Source organism: Carassius auratus, chromosome 32 (genome assembly GCF_003368295.1).
Source record: "Carassius auratus strain Wakin chromosome 32, ASM336829v1, whole genome shotgun sequence".
NCBI classification, from domain to species: Eukaryota; Metazoa; Chordata; class Actinopteri; order Cypriniformes; family Cyprinidae; genus Carassius; species Carassius auratus.
Genome location: NC_039274.1, coordinates 21,181,004 through 21,206,511, shown reverse-complemented (window position 1 = coordinate 21,206,511; position 25,508 = coordinate 21,181,004). Strand labels below are relative to the sequence as shown.

General features: G+C 36.8%; 3 protein-coding genes across 10 annotated transcripts; 1 reads left to right on the top strand and 2 right to left on the bottom strand.

The window, feature by feature from the left end:
- Positions 1-1,617: 1,617 nt before the first annotated feature.
- LOC113051817 (uncharacterized protein KIAA0895-like) lies at positions 1,618-10,117 on the top strand. 7 transcript variants are annotated; one of them, XM_026215930.1, is made up of 8 exons: positions 1,618-1,802; positions 2,730-3,492; positions 3,679-3,729; positions 4,651-4,794; positions 4,880-5,012; positions 5,997-6,302; positions 8,221-8,318; positions 8,436-10,117. In XM_026215930.1, the coding sequence occupies exons 2-8, from the start codon at positions 2,767-2,769 to the stop codon at positions 8,595-8,597; spliced, it is 1,620 nt and encodes a 539-aa protein (XP_026071715.1). In that variant the 5' UTR covers positions 1,618-1,802; positions 2,730-2,766; the 3' UTR covers positions 8,598-10,117. The 7 variants fall into 7 exon arrangements, with proteins under 7 accessions (XP_026071715.1, XP_026071716.1, XP_026071719.1 ...); XM_026215931.1 differs by lacking the exon at positions 3,679-3,729 and having other exon boundaries at positions 1,619-1,802; XM_026215934.1 differs by lacking the exon at positions 1,618-1,802 and having other exon boundaries at positions 3,261-3,492; positions 4,655-4,794.
- A 905-nt stretch (positions 10,118-11,022) lies between these two features.
- LOC113051816 (casein kinase II subunit alpha'-like) lies at positions 11,023-18,420 on the bottom strand. Its single transcript, XM_026215929.1, has 12 exons — positions 18,014-18,420; positions 17,650-17,761; positions 16,015-16,116; positions 15,477-15,527; positions 15,309-15,368; positions 15,130-15,213; positions 14,894-15,004; positions 13,178-13,279; positions 12,991-13,091; positions 12,584-12,732; positions 11,587-11,674; positions 11,023-11,486 (listed from the first exon to the last, which is right to left on the bottom strand). Exons 1-11 carry the CDS (start codon positions 18,112-18,114, stop codon positions 11,601-11,603), a joined length of 1,047 nt encoding a protein of 348 aa, XP_026071714.1. The 5' UTR covers positions 18,115-18,420; the 3' UTR covers positions 11,023-11,486; positions 11,587-11,600.
- A 2,125-nt stretch (positions 18,421-20,545) lies between these two features.
- On the bottom strand, positions 20,546-24,846 carry LOC113051815 (zinc finger protein 319-like). Of its 2 annotated transcripts, none has more exons than XM_026215927.1 (3): positions 24,659-24,846; positions 23,387-23,462; positions 20,546-23,245 (listed from the first exon to the last, which is right to left on the bottom strand). In XM_026215927.1, exon 3 carries the CDS (start codon positions 23,206-23,208, stop codon positions 21,439-21,441), a length of 1,770 nt encoding a protein of 589 aa, XP_026071712.1. In that variant the 5' UTR covers positions 23,209-23,245; positions 23,387-23,462; positions 24,659-24,846; the 3' UTR covers positions 20,546-21,438. The 2 variants fall into 2 exon arrangements, with proteins under 2 accessions (XP_026071712.1, XP_026071713.1); XM_026215928.1 differs by having other exon boundaries at positions 24,685-24,846.
- Positions 24,847-25,508: the final 662 nt, after the last annotated feature.

Below are 25,508 nucleotides of genomic sequence, written 5' to 3'. Positions count from 1 at the left end.
TGTTCTCACTGTTGTGTGTCCTAAAAGCCATTTCTGTTGTCTCAGTTCTCTAGAGCTGTAATTTGCAAGGCAAGAAATGTGAGAAACTTTTGAGTTTGCATCTCGGAATTCTGAATTTATATCTTGCGATTCTGACTCATTTTCTGTGAATTCTGAGTTTACATGTTGCAATTCAGTTTAATTTTTCTGCTATGGAATAAAAGAAGTAATTTGTGACTTTTTTTTCTTGCAATTGAGTGTTTATATCTCACAGTTTGGCATTTGTATTGTAATTCTCAGAATTGCAAGAAAAAAGACTTGTGTGATCTAAATATATTAGAAACGAGCAGCCGAAGATTGTTTTTAAAAATGTCTCTAAAATTTCAGTCCAATTTTAATATTAAGTAGCATGGATTGCGTGAATCAGTCAAAAATAATGCACTATATACTATATGCACTTATACACTATGTACTTAACTGTGTAGTAAATTAATTTTATAAGGTTATTCTGTCATTTAGCTGTCATTACCCTTCGAGTATGTAATTAAAGGTCTAATAGTTCAGTGCATGAAGCATCCAACATTACACGTTTTGTTTTCTCAGTTAATTAAGTGCATCATCTGGGTATTTAAACTCCACTTTTTCTTTTTTTTAATTTTCAGTGTAAACACACTACTTGTACTTTTTTCTTCTGCAAAATGACATAATATAGTGCATAAGTATGCAAATTGGGATGCACCTAATGTACTTATGTGATTTAGCAAATGTTTATGATGGCATCTTTGAGAAATACAGTTTTTAACTGTTATTAATAAAACTTATACCAGTTGAAATGTCGATTACAAACAAATTATGTGTTTTTATTACAACCAGACCAAAGCTAAATAAAGCTAAAGGATCCAGATAATCATTCAAAGAATGTTTAGCAAAATGAAGGAGTTTTAGGTAAAATATGCTTAAGTTAAGATAATACTAATTATAACATCAGCATGTCATTTATGACATCCTACCAGCAAAAAAAAAAAAAAAAAAAAAAAAAAAAAATTGTGAGACTATTTAAACTTAATAAACATAAAATTTTTACTGATGTCATATGTTGTTTTACTCATGTTCAAAATTATAACCAACATATATATTCATAAATATATATATATATATATATATATGTGTGTGTGTGTGTGTGTGTGTGTGTGTGTATGTATGTATGTATGTAACTATTTCTTTGTTTTGGACGTTTTCCATTGTTTATCTCAATCTCAATGTTCTTTTTTTTTGTATTATTTACTCTTTGTATAAATAAATGTATTCTTTTAAAATAATTGAAATAGCAGCTGTTGGGTAAATAGCCTAAGTAAACACTATGATATATGAAATAACAGATAGTATGTCGCAAATCTTTCAAATTAGTGACAACGTTTGTGTATTCTTCTTGGGGCAATGTTCAACAGCTTTAAGTTTATGTATCTACAGAGAAACGGGCTCAAAAAAACTAGGCTGTCTGATAAACATTTACTGGAATTAAAGTCCCTTACGCTTTGGATGCCAATTGAAGAAGAAGAAGAAAGTCCCATACGTGCTTACGCACACTGACAGCAAGGCGTCGCGACGTGAAGCGGTCATTCACATGCGCCAGCGCGTCATTAGCTGCAACGCAATCTCAGCCATCCCGAACTCCCAGTATTCCCGGCGTCATGTAGCCTACCGTTATTCCTCCATATCAGCCGTTTCACCCACTGAACGGAAGTTGAAGAACAGCTGCTGATATTATGGACGGAATTCCAACATGAACTGAAGTTAATTTATTTGATAAGAAGCGCTGCGTGGTATGTGTTACGTCTTTTATACATTGCTTTATTTGTTAAAAGTGGCTCATTCGGGGTGAATCGGCAGCGTATTGTCAAGAGCTGTTGATGCCATGCATCTGTTACATGACAACATAAATTTCTTTAAGCAATAGCCTCACTTTATTCTTTTTAATATCAGTCAGAAATAGGAATCATATTGAAATTTCCATACCGAGTTGGATTCTTTTTATTTTATTATTATACTTTTATTAAAAGCACATATTTCCCAGTAAATGTATTATAATTGCTAACGGGATAAATACCCTTTAATGACATTTGAAAAATAGCAAGACCGTATCCCAATAAAGATGGTACAGTATTCAATCTTACCTTTTTCTTTTTTCTTTCTTTTTTTTAATATAGTGTAATAGTAAATAAATAAATAAAACCTGAAGGAATGAAAAACTCCTCAAAGAACCCTACTATATAAAGTGCAGTTCACACATTAGGATTCTTTGAGGATTCATTCAGGATGTTTTGACAAGTTTTTAAACTGATCACGAGATATATATATATATATATATATATATATATATATATATATATATATATATATATATATATATATATATATTATTTACTATATATTTTAAATGTCCCTGTTGTATGTCAGATGTATTTCTAAAATTACAAATATTCACATGTAGTCTCTAAATTAATATGTTATAAATCTGCATGCATAATAATTATAAGAATCAACCAAATTCTAGATAATAAAAATTCATTTTCATTCATTCATTTGGAGTATAGCAAGATGTGCCAGCTTTACAGGTTTAAGTATTTTGAGTCAATTCAAAATTATTTGTTTGAATAAAGAGTTTTGAATCCTTATATTTAAAATCATTTGAAGCAGACTGTTTTTATGGACCGTTGAATCAGATATTGGAGGAATGTTTTTCTGTTCAGGTGGGCAGCATTGGTGGACAGAGGCGTGGATGTAGCGATGGTGCTGGATCTGGGTGAGAACTGTATGGAGCAGGCTGATGGAGGCAGGCTCTCAAAGAATGTCTCAGAAATGTTAGAACCAGAGCCGAGCACAGAGAAATCCAAACCAGTCAGAGCCAGGACCAGCAGTATCACACAAAGAGACAAATCTCATGCGCAGCCTTGTACCACTTGGGATGGCTGCTCCCAAGTTCAGCGAAGGCTCCAGAAGACGGAAGGAAGAAATAAAGATGAAACTGTGCAGCCAAGGGAACCTTCCAAACCGCCGCTTTATCGAAGGCCACTTAGTCTGGAAATAAAACCACAGCGAATTAGAGCAACGCAGCCAGTGCAGAAGGTGATACAGCCACCTTGGCGTAGTGGTGGCCCTTCTCCACCCATGCGAAGCCTGACAAGCCTTAGTTTGGGGTCAGGGAACTGGCTTCGCCGAAGTGAGAGCACATGCACAGTTAACTCCACGACACCCCCACGTGCAGGCAGGGGTCAAATGAGACCTGCAACCTCCTTGCCACATATTGCCAGGGGTATGGCACCACTTCCTTCGCCTTCAACACCTCGTGGGCCGTGCCTGCTTGTGGCTCTTCGTCCCATAAACCTGGAACAGGAGCGTCAGACCTTTTTTCAGTCTAACTATCTGTATGAGCCCCAGTTTGAGTATGCCTCCCCAGAGCCCGTCAGTGTTTTGGAGAAGTACAGAGAGGGCTCCAGCCTCTTTCTGTCCCAGGTATGTTTTATGTTGAAAATACAAAAATTCATTGTGTTTCAAAGTCCAGTGAACTGCCTTACTGTTAACAGCCTCCGTAAGCAAACGCCTTCTAAAGGTGCAGTGCCATTTACACTGTTCTGTGAATTTGTCATTTCAGTAAGAAAACGTGAGTTGGAGTTTTATGTGAGGGATTTTGTACTGCAGATTCGCCACGTTGACCAACAGAAAGCAGCTTGGTTTGAAAGTGACTTCTGTGTGAGCAGTGCTTCATACTTCTCTACACTATTTACAATAGACAATGAACCTTTTTCGCCTCCTAATTTTTGCTGAAGTTTCAGTAATGTGACTGCGCCTTAATGGAAATAGAAACCTCATAAGTTACCGATTTGAAACACTCAATGTAGGGAGAAACTCTGTGTGTATAAATAGCGCATGAGAGACTCCAATTACAGTTGGTTCCTGTAGAGTTTAATGTTTGCACGTTGCAAAGCTAATGATTTAGTATTCAAATACGTTTGAAATGCGTAAGTAAAAACTGCATTTTTAATTAGTTTGATATTTTCAGTTTGAAATTAAATCAGTATTTTTATGATCAACATTTCAGTACCCGTTTTAGTCGGCTTGTCATTCTGGGATTGCAAAAGAAACATACAGTGCTGCCTTGGGTTTTGAATAAAATAGGCTACCTTAGATATGCAAAATATGTAAATATGCTGTCTATGTTGGGAGCAAAGTTATGGTGGCTTAAAATGTTGCTTACGCTGACAGCTTGCTAGGTTTGAGAATCAGTGTTACTTTAGAATCATTGAGACACTATTATAGTTTTATTAATAGTTTGAATTAGTTTTTATTTGTATGTGTGGCTTTGTAATTTTCATTAGTTTTCTCTTTTTTTATATGTATAATAGTTTTTATATATTTTTTTATTTTAGTATTAGTTATTTTAGTACATCAAGTTACATTAAATGCTTGCTTAGCAACCAGCTGAAAAAAAATAAGTTTACTTTTTCAAAATATTTTATTTCAGTTAATGTCTATTTATTTCAAGTAACAAAAATATGGTTTTATCTTTTTGGTTTTCATTTTAATTCACTAGAGTTTGGCTGTTTGGAACACAGCCATAATGTTAAGTCCTGAATCTATTGCCATTTGTCTCACCTCGTGCCTTTTTTCTAGGCAGTTGGGATTATGGAGTGCGTGTTGAAGAGGTATGAGACCTATGAAAACTTTGAAGAAGTCACAGGGGGCAGCTTGCTACCGAAGAGTCAAGTGTGGGCAGCCACACGCAAGTACCTACAGAAGGAGGGCTGTGTTGGTGAGGTGTGTGGATATCAGAGTTTAAGTGTCGAGGCATTAGTGTTTTATCAAATAACAAAAGAATAGTCATTTCAAATTCTGTCACCAGGTGGTTGTAAGTCTCTCTGATGAGCTTCTGTCCCAAGCAGTAATGATGGTGGAGAGATGTCGACCAACTCTAACTATTAACTTGTCAGGAGCAAGGCAACACTGGCTTGAGGGCATGCTTAGACATGAGATTGGTATGAACTTTAACACACTTCAAACTATAAATTAAACACTAAATGTTGTAAATGTTTTGTCCAGTCAAATAACAAACGTTATTCAGTCATCTCATTCGTATTGCTGTTGATGTAGTACTATGTAGCCCTGCATATAGTAAAATCTAATTGGTACAAAATCCTGCTTGACATAATACAGTGCTGCTGTGATGATGTTTTTTGTAGGCCAGCCCAGATGTTAGCATCACCCTGTTTTCCGTGAGAAAAACCCAATAAGAGTTTCCACTGGCTTTTAGTTTATGTCAGAAAATGAGCTCTGTGACCAACAAAAGTTTATGATTCGTACACGTTAAAAGCTAAATGTAGACCATAAACATACTGCGTTATGGTTGACCACCATTAAACTTCTGAAAACTCTATGTCTTTATTTATAAAACATATTCCCTCAAAGTACGAGTTAGCAAGAATGTGATTATAAATAAGAGGCTGTGAAACTAGTGGGTAGTTGAGTTTTCCTGTTTAACAAGACGGCGTTTAACGTCCCAGACAACCTCTGTTGTCCCATTTTAGCTACTAGTACTCAACTACCATATTCAAGAAGAGTAAAGGCTTAAACAAAACTCAAGGGTGTATTACTGATTTATTTCATGTGGTAGAATAAAATGTAAAAACACTGATTGTAGGATGATAGATTTTCGTGATGTGGCCTGCAAAAAAATGTCATACCTGCAGAACTCTAAATTGTATATTAAATATAATTTATGTTCTGATTGGCTGTTATTGTGTCACATTATGTAGCATTTTTGCATTTGGTCTAGGTGGGCAAAGCACTTGTTTTTGCTGGGTCACAGTTGGTTACAACATTGATCTTGCTATACAAGAAATATCGTATTGACATTCTTCTGTGTTGAATCTAGTTGGTAACTGACTATTCTTGATGTTAATTTTATAGTCTTTTGTCTGCAAAACCTGCCCTTCCAGCAATTTTATGACTTTCACTCCCAGGCACACATTACTTACGGGGTGTGAATAACTGCATGCAGCCATGGGCCACTTCTGTTGGGAGAAAGCAGTTTGGACTGAAACCAGCTAATCCTACTGAAGAGGGGCTTGCTAGTCTTCACAGTGTGTTGCTACGGAAACAGCCCTTCCTGTGGCGAGCTGCTCTGCTATACTATACTGTATACCATGCCACAAACATGAGCTTCAGCCAACTGTTCAGCCATATTGCTCGCTTTGTCCAAGATCCTGCTGTACGCTGGGAATACTGCCTCCGCGCCAAACGAGGACAGACAGATACCTCGAAACCAGGTGAACTAAATCACAAAGAATAGAACTGAGAAATATTTTTAATATGTGATGTCATTTTATTATGTTGACTTGAGAAAGCCAGCATTCTCATCTATCTGGTTAACTGACAGACTCTATGTCCTGAAAACCTTAAAGATTTTAAAACCGCTTTTAAAACCTCTTTTAAGATATTAAAGGTCCCGTTTTTCACGCTTTTTTGAAGCTTTGATTGTGTTTACAGTGTGCAATATAACGTGTTCATGTTTCGCGTGTAAAAAAAACACAGTATTTTTCTCACAATTCAACTATCTATATACCGCTGTTTTCACGGTCATAAAAACGGGCTGATGACTTCCTTGTTCTATAAAGTCCCTCCTTCAGAAATACGTAATGAGTTCTGATTGGGCCAGCGGTTCCTGTGTTGTGATTCGACAGCAGCTTAGAGCAGGCTGACCTCCTGGAAATGTGATTGGACTAGAACACACGTGCTGGAGATGTACTTATAACCACAGGAGCGTTTTTACTGACGAGATGCGCATGAAAATCGCATTCAATTTTTTTTTGCACATCCCTAACATCTAGTTAACAAAGCTAAACAACGTTGCCCTTTGTGTAATAAGTTACAGAAACTGTTAAACGCAACTTAACAACTTAAATAATAAAATACACTTACCGGTTGTGGTCCATAAACAACGCCTTCTCCAAACAAAGAGGGAACTGCTCCATCTTTCAGGAATAATCTTTGTGCGAATCTGGCATTAAAGGTCCCATTTTACGCACTTTTTGGAAGCTTTGATTGTGTTTACAGTGTGCAATATAACATGTGTTCATGTTTCTCGTGTAAAAAAAAAACAGTATTTTTCACACAATGCACCTATCTGTATACCGCTGTTTTCACTGTCACAAAAACGGGCTGATAACTTCCTTGTTCTATGAAGCCTCTCCTTCAGAAATATGTAACGGGTTCTGATTGGGCCAGCGGTACCCGTGTTGTGATTTGACAGCAGCTGAGAGCAGGCTGCCCTCCTGGTAACGTGATTGGGCTAGAACGCAGGTGCTGGAGATGTATTTATAGTCACAGGAGCGTTTTTACTGACGAGATGTGCATGAAAATCGCATTTGTTTTTTTGCACAGCCCTAACATCTAGTTAACAAAGCTAAACAGCATTACCCTTTGTGTAATAAACTGTTAAACGCACCAACTTAAATAATAAAATACACTTACCAGTTGTGGTCCATAAACAACGCCTTCTCCAGACAAAGAGGGAACTGCTCCATCTTTCAAGAATAATCTTTGTGCGAATCCGGCATTAAACTGATTGAGATTGAGGAAGCTGTCCTCAGCTAAATGAGCTGCACATAGTTTTACATGTGGCTTATAATTTTCGGGAACCAAGATAAACTTAAATTGTAACCATTAATCTCAAAGTACAGCGTTTCTGGGAAGCCCAAACAAAGATGATTGGACTCCAAGAAAATAAAAAAACAGCGTTTCAACGACATGGCAAAAAACAAACAGCTCTTCCTTCTTCTCCGTCGGAGCGAAACAAGGCCACGCCCCCTGTTTGTGAATTCATGTGGGCGGTGGTTAGTCAAAAAAAACTGTTTTAGTGATGTCATTACTACAGGAACTAGAGGGCTGTAGTCCAAACGGGTCGTTTTTTGTAGGCGAATTCTGTTAAATCAAATATCTTGCTTGGCATTGAACTTTGAGCTTTAGAATTTTACAGATATTATTTATACTCTAACAACAACATTACACACTAACTAAAGTTTAAAACATGGGATCACGAAGAACGGGACCTTTAAATATACTTAAAACTTTCTGGCCAGGATTTCTCAAGCCAACATCATTGTTTGTCTTCTCAAACTTTATTATCTAGTTTTATATTGCCTTTCTGTGTTTGTACTATATGTTTTTGCATATGTGTGTGTACAGGTTGCTTCAGTAAAGATCAGGTCTACCTTGATGGAATTTTAAGGATTTTACGCCACAGGAGAAACATTGATTTTAAGATATTAACCGCTCTTGGCAAGGCAGGTCCTATTCACACTTACTGTTTTTAAAGTAATATTCTTTTTTTTTTTTTTATCAGTGAAACAGTTCCTTTGATTATGTATATTCATACCAATTTATATAATTCCAATTTTTAGGTTTCCTATGAAGATGTGGACAGACTTCGGGATTTGGCTGTATTAAATGGAACTAGGATTCCTCACTTCATGCAGGATGAAGAACGATATCTTCAACACCTCGACCACATAGTCGAAGTGAATGAACTGAGTGATACAGAGCTTCAAGAGCTCATTCCATGAAGAGTTGCAAAAAAAAAAAAATCTAAACCATTTTTTTTTCCCAGGCCAAAACAAAAATAGATTTTTCAAAGATCTGAGTGATATAATTTTGGATGGTTTTTCATGAAAACGTGATGTTTGATAATCATTCATAGAAAGTAATACATGCAGCATGGTTGTGTCCAATGATTGATGTAGTAGTATGCTACATTAAATGCCATATTATTCAGTAAGTCTGTTTACAAATCCAATGATTGTCCGTTTTAAAACCATATGACTCTCAGGCATGAAAGACATGTTTAGATTCTTGCAAACCTAAGGTATGTTCGGAATGGCATACTACCAATCTCATACAACTTTTTAGTATACTGTGCAATATGCACATTTTTAAAACATATATATATATGATGTTGAACATTATGCCAAAGTGTGCAGTACTGTAATGCCGTGGCCTTGACTTGAACTAGTGTTTCCAATATTATGAGCAAACCAAAAGATTTCTTTCTTAATTCATTAGTTGATTAGATGGAACAAAATGAGATATAAATCCGAAACAGTTGTAATTATTTCAGTTGACAATTGGATGTCACGTGTTAATTTAAACGTGCATCGTAAGACAACAGAAAATGGCCTTGCATACTGTTTTTAATAAACTACATTGTATGCAGTAACTAGTATTCCGTTCCGAACACTACCACAGTCATGAGAAGCTGAAAGATGGTCATGTAGCATTTTAACTGCACTCATAATGTAATGGGCACATCCCAACATGCTAGTTATTGATATCTGACACAAGGCAGAACTATGTGAGCACTTAATCAAATGATTTACCCTGACAGTGTTTATATGAGAATTCACACGCACTTCATTTAGATTGCTGTTAGATTTTTCTACTAGTTTTTCATTTTCTCTATTTATTGTTTACCTCTTGTATTAATGTTAACTGAATGTCTGTGGTATTAGCTTTATGCACAAGTAGCAAATGTGGTTTTTTTTCTTCAACTTAGCATAGCAAGCAATGCAAAAAGACACCAAGGCTGACTCATTTTAACAAAACATTAATTGAGAACTTTATAAAAAAGAAATTACCCCAATGAAAAAAAAATCTGGCCCCTTTGACAATTTTACTTTTTCCTCATCAGGGCTTATGAAATGTCAGTATTCTATCTAGAAATAATCAGTGTTCTTCTGCGAGCACCCTTGGTGGTCTTCTTTCCCCATGCTAATGTGATGCGACACCTTTTTGGGAGAGTTGCCAGTGCAACCTCTGCTTTTCGTACCCGTTTAAAGCAGTCCAGCTGGCCAGCTTCCTCAATGTACATATTAAAATTGTGACGGACTCAGGAAGAAAAAAAAAAAAGGAGGTCATATGGATGTGCCTTATATGGGTTCCAAACTCATGCGTCATGTCATAGCTCCATGTTATATGCTTGAAATCACATATCCATTTGTATTTATCATTGTCAGTACTGCACGAAAATTGCACACTTCATGATAAGTTGCTGTTATCTTATTAAAACTGTACACTGAAGTCCCTAGAATCATTGTCTGAGTGCTAAATAAAAAAAAAATTTAAAAAAAAGAAAATTATATATATATATATATATATATATATATATATATGTATATATATATATATATACCGGTATATATATATATTAGAGTGGCAGGCAATGTTGTAATTAGACCTAAATATGACTTTGCTGAAAATAGTCTTAGGCCATCTAAGATGTAACAGTCTTTGTTTCTTCATCAGAAGAGATTTGAAGAAATTTTACATTACAGCACTTGCTTAATGGATCTTCTTTCATTGAATGGATGCCATCAGAATGAGTTTTCCAACAGCTGATAAAAACATCACAATAACCCACAAGTAATTCACATGACTCCAGTCCATTAATTAACATCCTAACTACATAACATTCAAAACCATTGCCTCGGACTAAAATACTAGTCGTATATCCATAATGCTTTTTTCAGTGAAATATCTCATCTGAATCAGGAGAGAAATGTGCACGGATAAAGCACAATTTACAAGCAAAGACAGTTTAAACAAGTTCTGATAAAACAGTTTCAAATATATTGGTGGATTTTGATGTGGATTTTATTTATAACAAACGCACAGGTTTTCACTTCACATGATTTTAATTGATGGACTGGAATCGTGAATAATGTGATGCATTTCATTTACTTGTTATGTTTCTGCAAATATATTCTGATAAAGAAACAAACGTATCAGCGAATTTTAATCTTTGGGTGTACTATTCCTTTAAATTGTCACTGTATATTAATAAATTTTATGTATGAATTATTAACAATATATATTAATATTTCTTTAATTAAATTGACAAACTCATATCAATAAAGTAATTCATAATTCAAATATATATGTACCATTCGCCACCAATTATCGCATTGAAATTGGTGGTGGAAAACATGAGACCGATTAAAAACAAGTTTCATTTAATATATCTTATTTTCAATAAATTGCAGTAAAGCCTCCATACCTGACAATACTATAGTTTATAATCTGAGCTCATATCAGCAGGGCAAGTCACTGAACAACACAATCTTCCAGTATATAACGCAACCAGGATCGGGAGCCCCCATCAGTCATCTACAGCCTGAGAATCATGGGGAAAGAGCAGGCATTCTTTCCCAGTCATAATATCATAGCTTAATTCAGTGTTGTTCCAAAAATGAAATGGAGATGTCCAACTCAAAATTGGGGAGATGGGGGAAAAACAAGCAGCACTAATACAAAGTGAATGTAGGAGAGGGACTACAGCCCATTGTGTTCATTCTGTACAAGTCTTGTGTTGCTTAATAACTTCTTGCTCCAGTAAAATGAAGCTTCACACCTGAAAGGCAGCATGTCTCTGCACGACATGTTGAGGTAAAAAGGTTTTCCTAGAAGAAAGATTCAAAAAGGAATTGATGAAAATTTTCAAAAAGAGAATTTTAGATTAATCAAAAATACAGCGTACTGACTGTACATGACATCCTGTACCTGCTTTTAGCCCATCATGTTGTGGTTGAGCTTCTTATTGCCAGAGCACCTTCTGAATTTGACAGAGACTGTCCCTTCAGCACAGGATCTACAGAAGAATGTCAGATGCCATGTCATATGATTTCACTTAGAATGGGATGTATATTACCAGTCAAAGACTTTATTTTATCTTTTTGAAAGAAGTCTCTTATGCTCACCAAGGTTTTTTTTTTTTTTTACTATTTTCTATTTGGTTATATTTACAAATGTTATTCATTCCTGTGATGCAAAGCTGAATTTTCAGCTCCATTACTCCAGTCTTCAGTGTGACATGATCCTTCAAAAATCATTTAATATGCTGATTTGGTGCTCAATAATTAATACTGGTTATTACAAGTGGGTTTTTTTGCCTTAATATTTTGTGAAAACCATGATTGATGAATATTATTTTTTTGAAATGCTAACATAAATAGATATATTTCGGGACATGATTCTTAAAAGATCTTTACTGCCACTTTTGATAAATTTAATGTTACTTACCCCAAATCTTTGAGTTATCACAGTCCACAACAACATTAAGCAGCAATACCAATTTATTTATTGCACAAGTCATACATAACTTCATTCATTCATTCATTGCGTGCATTAACGAATAAAAAAAAAAAAAAAAAAAAAAAAAAATCACACAATAAAAAACGGAACAGAAAGAAGAAAATCTTTTGGTGCACTGGGATAATGGGACACTGAAGACTAGAGTAATGGCTGATGAAAATTCAGCTTTAAGAACTTCATCCCAAAATATATTCAAGTAATTTTATTAAAGTAGAAAATGGTTCTTTTAAACTGTAATTTTATTTCACCATTATTGATTTTATGGTATTTTTGATCAAATGAATGCAGTCTTGGTGAGACTTCTTTCAAAACCATTAAAAACATTAATATTGTAATGGTAGTATTTTATAATAAACAATAACTTGACAAATCAATGAATCAAAGCAGATAAGGAAAGCTGGCTTACAAAAGTATGGGTGTTCCATGGCTTCTTGGGCAGTCAATCTCTGTTGATGATCGTAACGCAGGAGTTTATCCAGCAAATCCAGAGCTTCTGGGCTCACCAAGTGCTGATTCTCTGGCTGAACAAAGTTCTCCCAGCGCTTACGTGTCTGCCTGAAGATGTTTGCAATTTCTAGATTAAAACACTAGCTATTTAAAATCAATATGTAGAATTAACTACTGGAAATCCACTACAAAGCACCATGTATATTGTTTGCCAAAAGCATTAAACATTTTTTTTTTTTTTTACTGTAGATCTAAAGATGAAAACAAGATTGGTTAGCATAGGGATACTGTGCACCGCTAGCAACTTTGTACAAAGATCCTTAAAAACTGACCAATGTGAAAATCTGTCAATAAATTCCCACTCACTGGCCGAGCAGATCTTTGAAACGTGTGTCCAGCTCAATGTGATACTTGTTCAGGTAGCTGAATAGCTCTTCTGTTCCAAGAACCTTGGCAATTCTGACCAACTGTAGGAAAGATTCTGCTGTTAGCATACTGAGTATTTTAAGACTAGATATTGTAAAAATGTTCATAGAAGAATGACAAGTCATACCTGGTCATAGTTGTCTTGACCATGAAAAAATGGCTCTTTCTGGAAGATCATACTGGCTAACATACAGCCTAAGCTCCACATGTCCAAACTGTAGTCATACATCTGCAAATTATTTAAGAATTATTTATTTAGCAAATTATTTATTCATTATTTAACTGCAACATCTGATGGTAATATAGGAATAAGTTAACTCTGTGTGCAACTTGATCCTGAAATCTGTTCAAAAAAAAAAAAAAAAAAAAAGAAATTGGACGGCAAGTGTTTCTCAGGGGAACGTCTATAAAAAGAAATGGCCCCTCAGTGATAAAAGTCCTGCATTCATGATGATTTGTTCACAGTGGAAGAGTAAGTTCTGTGATCCTGCAATAATGGGAACACTCTGCTCATTTAACGGTCAGCTGTCTGTTTTTGCTTGGAGAATTAATACATATTCATAATATCCTATTTATTATTTTTATTAAATAAATATTCTTCTATTTAAAAACAGGAAAACTGCTACTTGTTTGACTAGTAAAATGTGTTTTCCCAGTGCAACTAATAGTATCTATCCAAGTGAAATATATAAAATCAGCTTGTCATTAAAAAAAAAAAACAACTTCACAGAGTCAGAAAAGGAACAATCGCTTTTGTCATTATTTTGTTGAACCACTTTTTGCTTTAGACTTTACAATATTTGCCCACTCTTCTTTGCAGAACTACTCAAGTTCAGTTCAATGTGATGGTAACCTTTTGTGGACTGAGGTTAAGTCTGAGCTCTGACGAGGCCATTCAAGGACATTGAACCTTTTCCTCCTCAAACCACTGTGTCAGTCTAACCTTCTTTCCACTGACAACTTTCCGGCAGAGGGCAGCAGATTTTTCTCAAGAATTTGATGGTATTTTGCCTCATCCATGTTTATTTTATTTATTTATTTATTTTTTAATCCATCTCCTGACTTGTGCCTACCCAGTACTTTATCCTTTAACTTCAATGTTTGTATGTGTGTATGTATATACACACACAGACACAGTCATATACACACAAACAAACACTCACTCTATATATAAACATATATAGTTAACATTTTAAAAATGTATTGTAAGACTATTCCAGATTCCAGCATTTCAGTAATAAAAGTCCATATTTCAAAATCGTGTACTTTACCACAAAGTGCAACAATTAAGGTACGGTGCTTGGCAGTGGTCAAAAGGTATCAAAACTTACGAAATGACTTTTGGATTGATCTTCTTCTTGTGGATTTAGGCGGCAATTAAATTACCACACAACCTTGGGGTTTTCAAAAATTTGGACAGGAATTTTTAAATGGGTGGTTGGAAGAAAATAAATACAGTATTTCCCGGACTATAAGTCTCACTTTTTTTTATATCTTGGCTGGTCCTGCGACTTATAGTCAGGTGCGACTTATTTATCAAAATTAATTTGACATGAACCAAGAGAAAACATTACCGTCTAAAGCTGCGAGAGAGTCATGTGCGACTTATAGTCCAAAAAATATGGTAAATGAAATTCTGGATGGCAATAAAACCCCTGATTTGCCCCTTTAAATGTTGAAATTCCCTGTGAGTAACAATTAATTTCTGAATAGGGATAAAAAATTAATAAATATGTGATGTTTATAAAAGGGACACATTTTAGGAGCTATTCATGTACAAATCCACAAAGTTTTTTCCCCAAAACAGTATGAAAAGGCCATGAACATAAAAGACATAACATACCTGATAGTCAACCAGCAGCTCTGGTCCCTTATATGATCTTGAGGCGACTCTTACATTGTATTCCTGTGCAGGATGGTAGAACTCAGCAAGACCCCAATCTATAAGCCGCAACTACACCAGTTAACCAAAAAAAAGAAAACATATACAACAGGTCATATAATATACAGCACTGATCTGTAGTCATGGAAAAGGGACACATGCAAAAACAAATCCACAGTACTGTTATCAAACTTCACCTTTCTCATCTGGTGGTCTATCATGACATTATGAGGTTTGACATCCCGATGCATGATGCCCATGCTGTGAGAGTAGTCCAGTGCCTTCAAAGAAACAAAGCACATGCACATAATGCACTCTCCTGTTCAAAATAAATGAAAGTGTAATCTTTATTTCAGCTAAATTACAGTGTTCTTACCTTGAGAAGTTCATACAAGTAGAACCGGATATCAAAGTCTGTAAGTCTCTGATAGAGATCCTACGAATCAGATATGCAAGATATTTAATGTTGGCCATTTTGGTTTAACTCCTTTCATTGATCAGACAAAACTAGTTTATATAAAGTAAATAAATGTAAATGTGGTACCTTGAAATCTGTGTTATTGATGTACTCAAACACAAGGGCTGGCGTTCTAGACTGTGGAATACCAAAAGAAAGAAAAAAGCATTTAAAAAGTGCATACAAATACAACAAATACAAAGATGGAATGCATACATAGTAGGGGTGTAACAATCCATCGCTATGGATCGATAAATTGATCATTGATATTTAAAATATTTTAAATTGTTTCTTTTTTTGTTGTTTCTTAAGGAGGATTTACACTATTTTACACTATTTAAGCACAGAAGCCCATAATACTTTCTTAACTGTTGACGTTTTTTTTTTTTTTTATAAAAAAAAAAAAAGAAAAAAAAGTGTAGGCCTATTTGTTTGATGTGGAAATTTCAGATCAATGTTCAGGTTATATGTTTTGGTTGCTTTTGCATGTTAATAAAAATTTAGATGGTATACAACGTTTCTTTATGGGCCTGCTAATAGGTAATATTATAATATGTTAAGACTAATTTAGCAAAAACAGCATTGTGTAGAAAACCACTGCATATACTTTTACAGCTAAATTTACCACAGGGTCCTTCACTGTGTCTACAAGACGAATGATGTTGGTTCCTCCTCTTAAGTTCTCCAAAATTTTGATCTCACGCTTAATCTTCTTCTTCTTAACAGGCTGCAAGAGTAAAGAAAAAAATAATAATGAAAGAATAGCTCAGCTAAAAATGAAAACTTTAAAGGGGTCATATGATGCTTTTTTAAGTTTCATAATAATTTGGTGTAACAGAATATGTTGACATGCTTTAACATAAAAAAATAAAAAATACTGCACATTATTGTTGGTCCTCTATGCCCCGCCTCTCTCAAACACGTCGTTTTCTACAAAGTCACTCCTTCCGACAAGCACAGTCTGCTCCGATTGGCCACCTGACCCAGCGCATTGTGATTGGTCAAACACCGCAAGCACTCGTCAGAAATGTAACACCCCTTTCCATAATCACAAACTTCATCTTTCAAAATCAATGTAAAGACAGTACATAATGACCTAAGTTTTACCATCAGTTCAAGCTCAAAGGGGGAACGGAGTTGTGTGAGAGACACAGTGATGAAGCTCGTATGTGTTTGCAGTACACAAGCCACGGACAGTTAAGACAGCTGACAACACTGTGTGTCCCAGTCTCTCTCTCTGTCTCTGTCACACACACACTCTGTATTTGAACATTCAATAGCAAATACTTAAAAACAAAGCATACTTCCAGTAGCTGACTCAGAAGCACCAGACTGTTTGTAACAAAGTCAGAATGACCTCCTCTCCTAGGTTCACGAAACGGCCGTCCATAAAATGCATTGCTTTTCTGTTGCAAGTAATCTTAAAGATTCTTAAATGCATCTACTTTCTACTTTTTTCAGCCAAATACAGTGTTTTTTTGCTTTCGCCTAGATACACACAGCATCTCTCTGACATGGCTGCTTCAACACTAACTGCGATTACTGAAACCACATCTTTTTTTCTTTGCGTGAACATTTGGGTGGCATCACGTGAATATTTCCACTTGACATAGACATGTAGGGGTGTGTTAGAATGAGCCATTTTAGGGGGGCGTGGCAGTGTCTTAACTTTGGTAAATAATATCTCTGTGGATTTGAGACTTCCGTTTTTGCAACTTTACAGATCTTCTTCATGCAACAAGACCTTGTAACACTCCAAAGAGAAAGGAAATTTTTAAATCGCATCATATGACCCCTTTAATATCGTCTCATCATTTCAGTTCAAAGACTGGATGTCTATGTAATCAAAAGATACTGTAAAAGTTATCCATGTGAACCGAGTAGTGTCATCCAAAGTCTTCCAAAAACAAAGAGACAATCACTACATAAGACAAATACATGTAAGCTTTTATTCACATCAATTATACATTCATAAAGCACATTAAATACGGTAAACTCAATTGTGCATCCTTGCTGCATAACACCAAACATCATCAGCTCCTGCACCTCAAGCAAGCATGCCTTAGCCTCTGTTGATCTTATTTAGTGTGCTATATGTTCATTGGAGATGAAGAACAATCTTTTTTTATTTTTATGGATGGGGTTTTGAATGACATGACGATGAGTAAATTATGAAAAAAATATAATTTATGGGTGAACTCTCTCATTAAGAAACTGCTTCTACCTAATGGTCAGACAATGAGAGACCAGGCATTCTTACCTTCAGTATTTTAACAACTACTCTGTCGTTGCTGTTGATGTTGATGGCCTCAAACACTTCACTGTATTTGCCTCTTCCGAGCTTTCGTACAAGCTGGTAGTCATCCTGGTTGCTGAATAAGACAGAGTAAGCTACAAATAAATAAAACTGTGCAAAAAGGTTTATCCAAGTACTGTGGTAAGACTTGGATGACATTTTTTTTATTTTTTTTTTTACATACTACTACCATGCTGAGTTGGCATGTACTCTACAGTCAAGTACCATTCTAGTTCCATTGGAACACTGTATTATTGTTCAACCAATGTACTTTTTCTCAACGGAACCATGCTAAAATAATCTCTGTAGGGGCTAATCAACTGTGTACCTCCAGCTAGGCACATGTGCTTCATAGTCCCAGTACTCCTTGCTCTTCACAGTGTTGGCATCAGCATAAACCCGTGCTTTGCTGCTCACGGGACCGGGCATGGCGGGCTCGGCCAGTCGATCCGCCTTCCCTCCACCTGCTACTACGAGACTCTCCAAGCGGAAGCGACAAGTCGACCGTCTCTGTTGTGAAATACTGCAGAAAGTGTTGTGGTGCCGCAAAACAATGTAACAAGCCGCTTCAATGCGATCTCTCGCGAGCAATTGTGATTGACAGCTGCTCAGCGGCGGCGCGCATGACCTCGCGCTGACGCTCGCGCCACTCAAAGCCAAAGCAAAAAGCAATGGGCGTCTGAAATGCTGCAGAAACCAGCTTATTTTCTGACAGACCGCCAGCTTATTAAATAATTAAAAGTCAGGATTCAATGATGCGCATCGAGGCAGCCTAATAAGATGTGTCCGTTTGTAAACAAATGTAAAAAATTGAGTAACAGCTTTAAAGTGATCGCAGTATATGCGATTGTCTGTAGCAGCCCTCGTATTTTGCATCTAAATAAACAGTGATGCAAATATTTAATTGAAGCACAGACCTGTCAAACCCGCTGAATGTTGCTACGCGGTAAAACTGAACATAAATAACGTGAAGCAGCCGAAATTTCGAGTTGATCGATTGTCTCGGGGCGTGAACAGCGTTTGATCACCACTGTTTACTATAATATTCATTACAGCGGTTTATCAGCCCTGGTTTAAAAGCGTTCCCTGCCGATAAACGCGCTAAGCTAGCGATCTCTACGGATCGGTTTAATTAACTTAGCCCCAAAAACTTCGACACACACAACTCCAGATTTTCGATTACTCTTTAAATGGAGTGTCTCAATTATTCCCAGTGATCCAACAATTAGATTCAGAAAGCGACAGAGAGATCCGCTGGCAAGAAGGCGGATTTCACCCCGAAGATAGCACTTCTGCCGATTTTTGCGATAGCATAGATGGAGTCACCGGAAATACAGTATGTACTTCAGGTACCTTTTTCAAAATAAAAGCCCCCGAATTGAGTCGCATGAAGCTGCAACGCAACTGAATTTGCAATTGAAACAGCAGTTTTTCTGCTTTAACAATTATTTTTATTTATATAATTTGTTTGTTGTGATTTTAAGATGTATATGTACCCAATAACGATAACAGGTGTTCAAGTTACAATTGTTAAAAAATAAAAACAAATTTAGGATAGCTAACTAATGTTCCCATTATATTGTTCTCTTTAACACATTTACTAGACTAAAAAGTTACACTTTTATAGTAAAAAAAAAACCTTGGTCTTAGTCATTTTACCATTTGGTTCACAAATAATACAACAGCAGTTTACAAACATTTAATTTTAAAATGCCTTGTAGTTATGACATGCCACACCTTTGTGAGAATGGAAGAAACACACAAACGGCATATTTACAATTTGAGTTTCTTCACTACCTTATCTAGAAACAAAGACATTTAAAGGACTGGATTGGGTGACATACAGGAGGAAACGCTAGATGGTGAGATAACCTCTATTTTTGCTGGAAAAAAAAAACGTATTTTATTAAACCCGCTAATAGACTCGACATCAAAAATATTGCTTCACAAGCAACGACACCATTCAGTCCCTGCATTTAATGCACATGAAAATAGGAGTACACAAATCTGTAACAGAACAAACAATACTGACACATAAGCCATTAATGTTACAAAGGCTTACATTTGCATCAAAAGGGGCAAAGAAATGTTTGCAAATTTACAATCAAGCTGTTAGGAACATAGAATGTATAATTAATATGGATTCAATTAATATGCTTAGACATTTATACACTTCATTTTAAGAGGTTTACTACTTAATACTGTGTTTTTATGTTCTTTTAAACATATCACGTTATTGTACTCTTGAATTTGTTTAAAATGTTTGTTTTTTTATAATTACAAAAGCAGCTGTGCAATTTGCACATCTACCTGTGGTTCAGTATTTTAACCCAAAATGAAGGTTCTACTGTTAATGGATCCAATTAGGAAAGCACAAAATGAACTACCAAATGATTCATGGCATTTTGTTTCTAAAACAGAAAGCAAAGAAAGAATCTGTGGCCAAGAAACTGAACAAGTAGTCTATGGCAAAATAATAATCCACCAAAACAGAACCAACATATCCTCACAAGAGGAAACAATCACATGCACAGTCTACAGTATGATGATGATACACAAACAGATATTAAATCCTAGCACTGTACTTATGTTGAAGCGATACAAAACATCCATGTACAGATAACTAACAAATTCTACAGCGTTGTTTAGCTAACGCAACAGCACCTTTTTGCAATTTTCAAACAAAAATACTTCACTGTTGTTCTGTTGCCTGGCAGTTAAAATAGAACCGTAAATCGTTGTACTACTGTAAATTCACTCTTGGAACTGCTTGCAAACTATTGCCACATTGTTTGAGATCAGTCAAAATTCTCTAGAGAAAAAGAATGCCTAATATATATATATATATATATATATATATATATATATATAAAAAATTTCTCTTGTAGTCCTTTGCCTAGAAGTTAACATCGCAGTTTGCACTAATGACAGATTACAACCAACTAAATAAATTATTTAGGCTATTCATGCATACATGTACCCTGTTACAGTATGGGTTAGGTGATGGGAGTTATACATTACGAATACATACAATCACTACTGTATATTGTCCAGATGGCCATACAGTGTTCAAGTTCCATAGCTAACATGGAAGCATGAGATGGAGATACAGGAAGGCAGTTAATTTAAAAGTTACAAGGCCAAATAATTATAAAATAATAATAATAATAATAATAAACAAAATCCATGCAATGAAACATCTAGTTGTGGTCAATCGTATGAAGACCAAAAAGCATACCCAGGTTGTTAACATCTTGCATACCAATTTATGTCATTCTGGAAAAGCTGTTACTGGTAGCTGTACTACTGCATTTACTTCTTGTTTAAGATAGACTGAATTTAGATATAAAGCAGAATTCAAACTAAATATTTAGTTCTTTTAAAAACTGATCAGCTTTTCCTTTGTTGGAAACACCAGTCTTAAGCATATAGAGTTGCACATGGAACAAAATTGTTCCTTTTTACAAGCTTATTATTGTGTAGCAACCATTTACGTGTGGTTATGTTCGTCTGTGTGTCTGGTACAGAACTGAGGCAAGTTTCTGTCTGTGGAGTAAACCCAATGTTGCCAATATCTACCCAGAGGTACACTGAGACTTCTACAAGCTGACACTTTATGTAGTTCCTTACCAGTCCAACAAGTACTGCAATGCTTGTGGGATGTATAAAATGCACAATTTCACTTAATATATGCAAGTAAATTGCAATGTTGCTAAAGCAAGCAGAGTACATTTTCGCTTGGTAAGACTGTAACTACTCTATGCACGAGGACGCAGGATAGCCCCCTCCTTCTGCAGTGTGTTGAACTGTATGTTCTTGAAGGGCTCCAAGCTCTCCAAAACACTCTCCACACCAGACACACTTGAACTGGGCTTCACGGGAGTGGACAATGCCGTGTTTGGCTAAGTGTTCCCGCTGTTTGAATCCCTTGTCACAGGTGGGACACTTGAAGGGTTTCTCTCCTGTATGGACTCTTCGATGTCTCTGCAACTCAGATGAGTATTTAAAGCGCCTCTCGCAGTCCGCGCATTTCATCGGCTTCTCCCGAGCAGGGTCGCATCGGTGCTGCACAAAATCAGACGAGGACTGGAAGCGGCGGCCGCAGAGCGAGCACTTCAGCGGCTTTTCGGTGCAATGGGAGTTCTGGTGCCTCTGTAACGTTGACGACTTTTTGTAGCCCTTCCCACACACGTCGCACTTGTACGGCTTCTCCACGGCATTCGATCCGGAGTTCGATTCTGTACACTTGTGCCTGAGAAGTTCCCCGGATTGTCTGAAGCCCTTTTGACAAGCGGCACATTTGAACAGACTCTCGATGCCGTGGACATGCTGGTGGTAGAGTAGGTGGGAAGGCTGCAGGAAACCTTTGTCACACTGATTGCACTTGAAAGGGCGATCTGCCGGGTTTTTGTGCGTACGGCGGTGGCGAACAAGTGCGTACTGCTGCTTAAAGCTCATCTGACACTCCTCACACTGGAAAGGCCGCTCTTCGGAGTGGGTGCGCTCGTGCTGCCTCAGGTCTGAGGGCCGCTTGAAGCTTTTCCCGCATGCTGTGCAGCGGAAGGGTCGCTCTCCAGCTGGCTGGCACTGGTGGTGCAGCAGTTCGGACGACTCCTTGAAATGAAGCTCGCAGAGGTTACACTTGAAAAGGTGCTCACCAGAGTGAGCGTACATGTGCCGTACCAGGTGCTGCCTGTGCTTGAAGGTCTTCTCGCAAACGGCACATTTATACGGGCGATCAGCACTGTGAGTGCGCTGGTGGTGCGCCAGATGAGAAGCCTGACTAAAACTCTTCTCACAAGTGTCACACTTGTAGGGTTTCTCGCCCGTGTGCACTCTTTCATGGCGTGAGAGTTCCGAAAGGTGACGAAATGCCTTATTGCACACAGAGCACTTATATGGACGGTCAGAGTCCTGGAAAGCTGTAGAGGAAGAGGAACCCATGGCTGCCCCATCACTGGACGTCTCAGCAGTAGAGGGCTGCTGAGGGTTAGAAGAGGAGTCTGGGCGGTATGTTTTTTCACAAATAGAGCACTTCATTGGATTGTTTCCAGTGGTGTGCTCATTATGATGTTGTGCCAAAGACGTAAGAAGGGAGAATCCCATTTTGCACACACCACACACAAATGGCTTCTGCTCAACCTGGACACACTGATGCTCTAGAAGATCCGTTGCTTGGTTGAAGATCTTCATGCACTGGGTGCACTGGAAGGAACGGTCCTGATTGACCATGCACTGATGCTCATGTGGATTGGCCAGGTGCGAAATATCATGGCCACACGCACCGCATTTGTGGCCACCTTCACCTCCCACCTGCAGCTGAGGCTGCTGAGCTGGCAACGGGTGCTGCTGTGCATGCTGGCTGAGCTGTGGCTGCTGTAAAGCAGGGTCTGCCTGTAGGACAATACCATATGCAGCACTGCCCAAAGCATTCTCTGCCCCTTGTAAAAGGGGATGCCCAACAGGAGGAGGGGCCACTGCATGTTGCTGTTGCCATGCTTCTGTCATTCTTCCACTGTACATGTATAAATTCAGCTTTCAGGGATCAGCACTTTGGGACCTGATTGCACAAAAATGTTCCAACAAGTGATGGTCAGTTCATTGGAAAGGTAACAAATGAAACTAACAGTCTTGTAGAGAGGTTCAAGACTTTTGGGTAAACTTGTTCATGGTGTGTGTGTTAAACAAGGTGAATTTTTACATTAAATACCAATCCCAAGGGGAGGTGTCTGAAATTTCCTCCAGTAAACGGCAAAGAGTAGTCTCCAAATGCATACCTGCAATAAGAAAAACAGTGGTTTATTACACAAAGCAGCTCATTTACGCAATAATTACTCAGGCCTTCCACATCCTTTGGGAGGGAAAAAAAAAATCATAATAGAATTAGTATGTTGTTCTTCAGCTCAACTTCCAAAAGGGACACAAAGTCAATTCTAAATAAACTTTGTTTTAATTTTTTTATTATAATTAATGTAATTAAAATCATATTTATTTGGTTTCCCTCAACAAAACTTTTTTTTTATTTGAGAATAGTTTTTGAAACTGAAATTTCACAAAACTAAATTAAGCATGCAGAAGTGTGGTTAAAAAAGTTTAGAACCACGGCCTTATTTAGATCTCACTGAGAAAAGGCTCATTCTAGCGGATAAAATAATGAGTCAAGATCAAAAAAAAAAAAAAAAAAAAACCTTTACTTATACATTTTCCATGACTTTTCACAGTCTTAATAATTTATCTGATATATTGTGGGAACCCCGAGTTCTTTCAATAATGATTTTAAATAAACACCCTTAATGACATAGAAACTACTACACCAATCACACGCATTTCTCAGATATGGTCCAATCTATAATTGAATCCAAATCCAAATCCAAACGATCATTACAACATGCTCACACACACCAGACAAGAAAAACTTAAATAAGGTTTAAAAAAACAATATTTATACAAGAAAAAATAATAATTGCATGCAATATACACAATAAGTTTAAATATACGAACTGTAAAGCCGACTGACTGCTAGCCTGAAAAAAAGGGAGAAATCTGGAATTTCCTTTGATGACCTTAATGCTTTGACTGGTGCAGAAAATAAGCCATGTTTCGGATATTAGAGATCCGTATGCAAAGCCATTTCGTTAGGCCTGGCTTAAAACGGTTTCCTTGCTTTTTATTCGCAGTTTGTGTGCAGGAAAACTTTAGCTAGCTTTTGACCAATGCACACTTGCAGCCAAGGCTAGCCAGCCTTGCTAATGCTCTTCAATCTGCCCGTCTTGCAATGGCTACATTTTATGTGACTCACAAATCACACATGCAATAAATGCATTATTTGCAACAATTCATAACGCGTCTGCAGAACTGCATGCAAACGATATGTAAAGCCCCATGCAAGTGTGTTTACCAGTAACAGTTACGCTAAACTGTAGCTATTGCGTTAAAAGAGGCATCAGCCGCCCCCTCACTGGCTTTAACCTACTTTGCGTCGCGTTTTTCCTTTGGTACCTTGTTTTCCCGAAGATTCACGCTTGGAATAAATATATACAGGACGTTTTTAAGGCAGGGAGGGGAAAAAATCGGGCGCTTCCCTGCCAGTGGGATGCAGAAGGCCCAAATAAACGTGACGCATCGGACCTCTACGACCAGCCCCTCGAACAAGGCGGACACCCCGATGATATGGGCGGAATCAAGAAGATGGAAAATCACTGATTTATTTTCATATATAAGCGAATCGCTCAAATCGTTCGTTCTGTCTGACGATCATGTGTCATGTAAAAATATGTTTACAAAAAATCAAATAATGAAATAAGTGTGTCCTCACAATGGTTTTGCAACGTTTATATATGGAATGGCTTTAGAGTAGTATGTGCAATTTAGATACTCTGTATAATGAAATAGCCTACATATTTTTTGTCTACAGTTTTGTTCGGCACCAGTTATACTTACACATACTCTGTAAACAAATCCTAAAGGAATTAGTGGATTCTTATATTAGGAGTTATTGCAAATTATATTAGAAAAACCATAAACACTCTTTCTGGGATTATGTATGTTTAGGCTAATGGTTAAAATGTTATTTATTAATGTTAAAACTGACGTTTTATTCTGGGTGTATTAGGATGTTGATCAGTGAATCCCTTAACCTACACTTTGTGGTGGTGGGTGAAATCAGTCCATATTTACAGAAAGACAAAACACAGTAGTCTAATAAAATCAAGGATCTAACCCAAATATTCAAGATGTAAGGTTATATATTATAAACACTTTAATATTCAAAAGCACTCAAGGTGGTTACAGCCCTGATGAGTCCTTTCAAATACATATTTCAA

Excerpts from the sequence above, each read along its gene's own strand:
- LOC113051817 (XM_026215930.1), top strand. The coding sequence starts at position 2,767 with ATGGTGCTGGATCTGGGTGAGAACTGTATGGAGCAGGCTGATGGAGGC. Across the intron at positions 4,795-4,879 it reads AGGAGGGCTGTGTTGGTGAG|GTGGTTGTAAGTCTCTCTGA; the intron begins GTGTGTGGATAT and ends TTCTGTCACCAG. Across the intron at positions 8,319-8,435 it reads TATTAACCGCTCTTGGCAAG|GTTTCCTATGAAGATGTGGA; the intron begins GCAGGTCCTATT and ends TCCAATTTTTAG.
- LOC113051816 (XM_026215929.1), bottom strand. The coding sequence starts at position 18,114 with ATGCCCGGTCCCGTGAGCAGCAAAGCACGGGTTTATGCTGATGCCAAC. Across the intron at positions 15,005-15,129 it reads TAGACCACCAGATGAGAAAG|TTGCGGCTTATAGATTGGGG; the intron begins GTGAAGTTTGAT and ends TAACTGGTGTAG. Across the intron at positions 13,092-13,177 it reads GTCAAGACAACTATGACCAG|TTGGTCAGAATTGCCAAGGT; the intron begins GTATGACTTGTC and ends TCTTTCCTACAG.
- LOC113051815 (XM_026215927.1), bottom strand. The coding sequence starts at position 23,208 with ATGTACAGTGGAAGAATGACAGAAGCATGGCAACAGCAACATGCAGTG.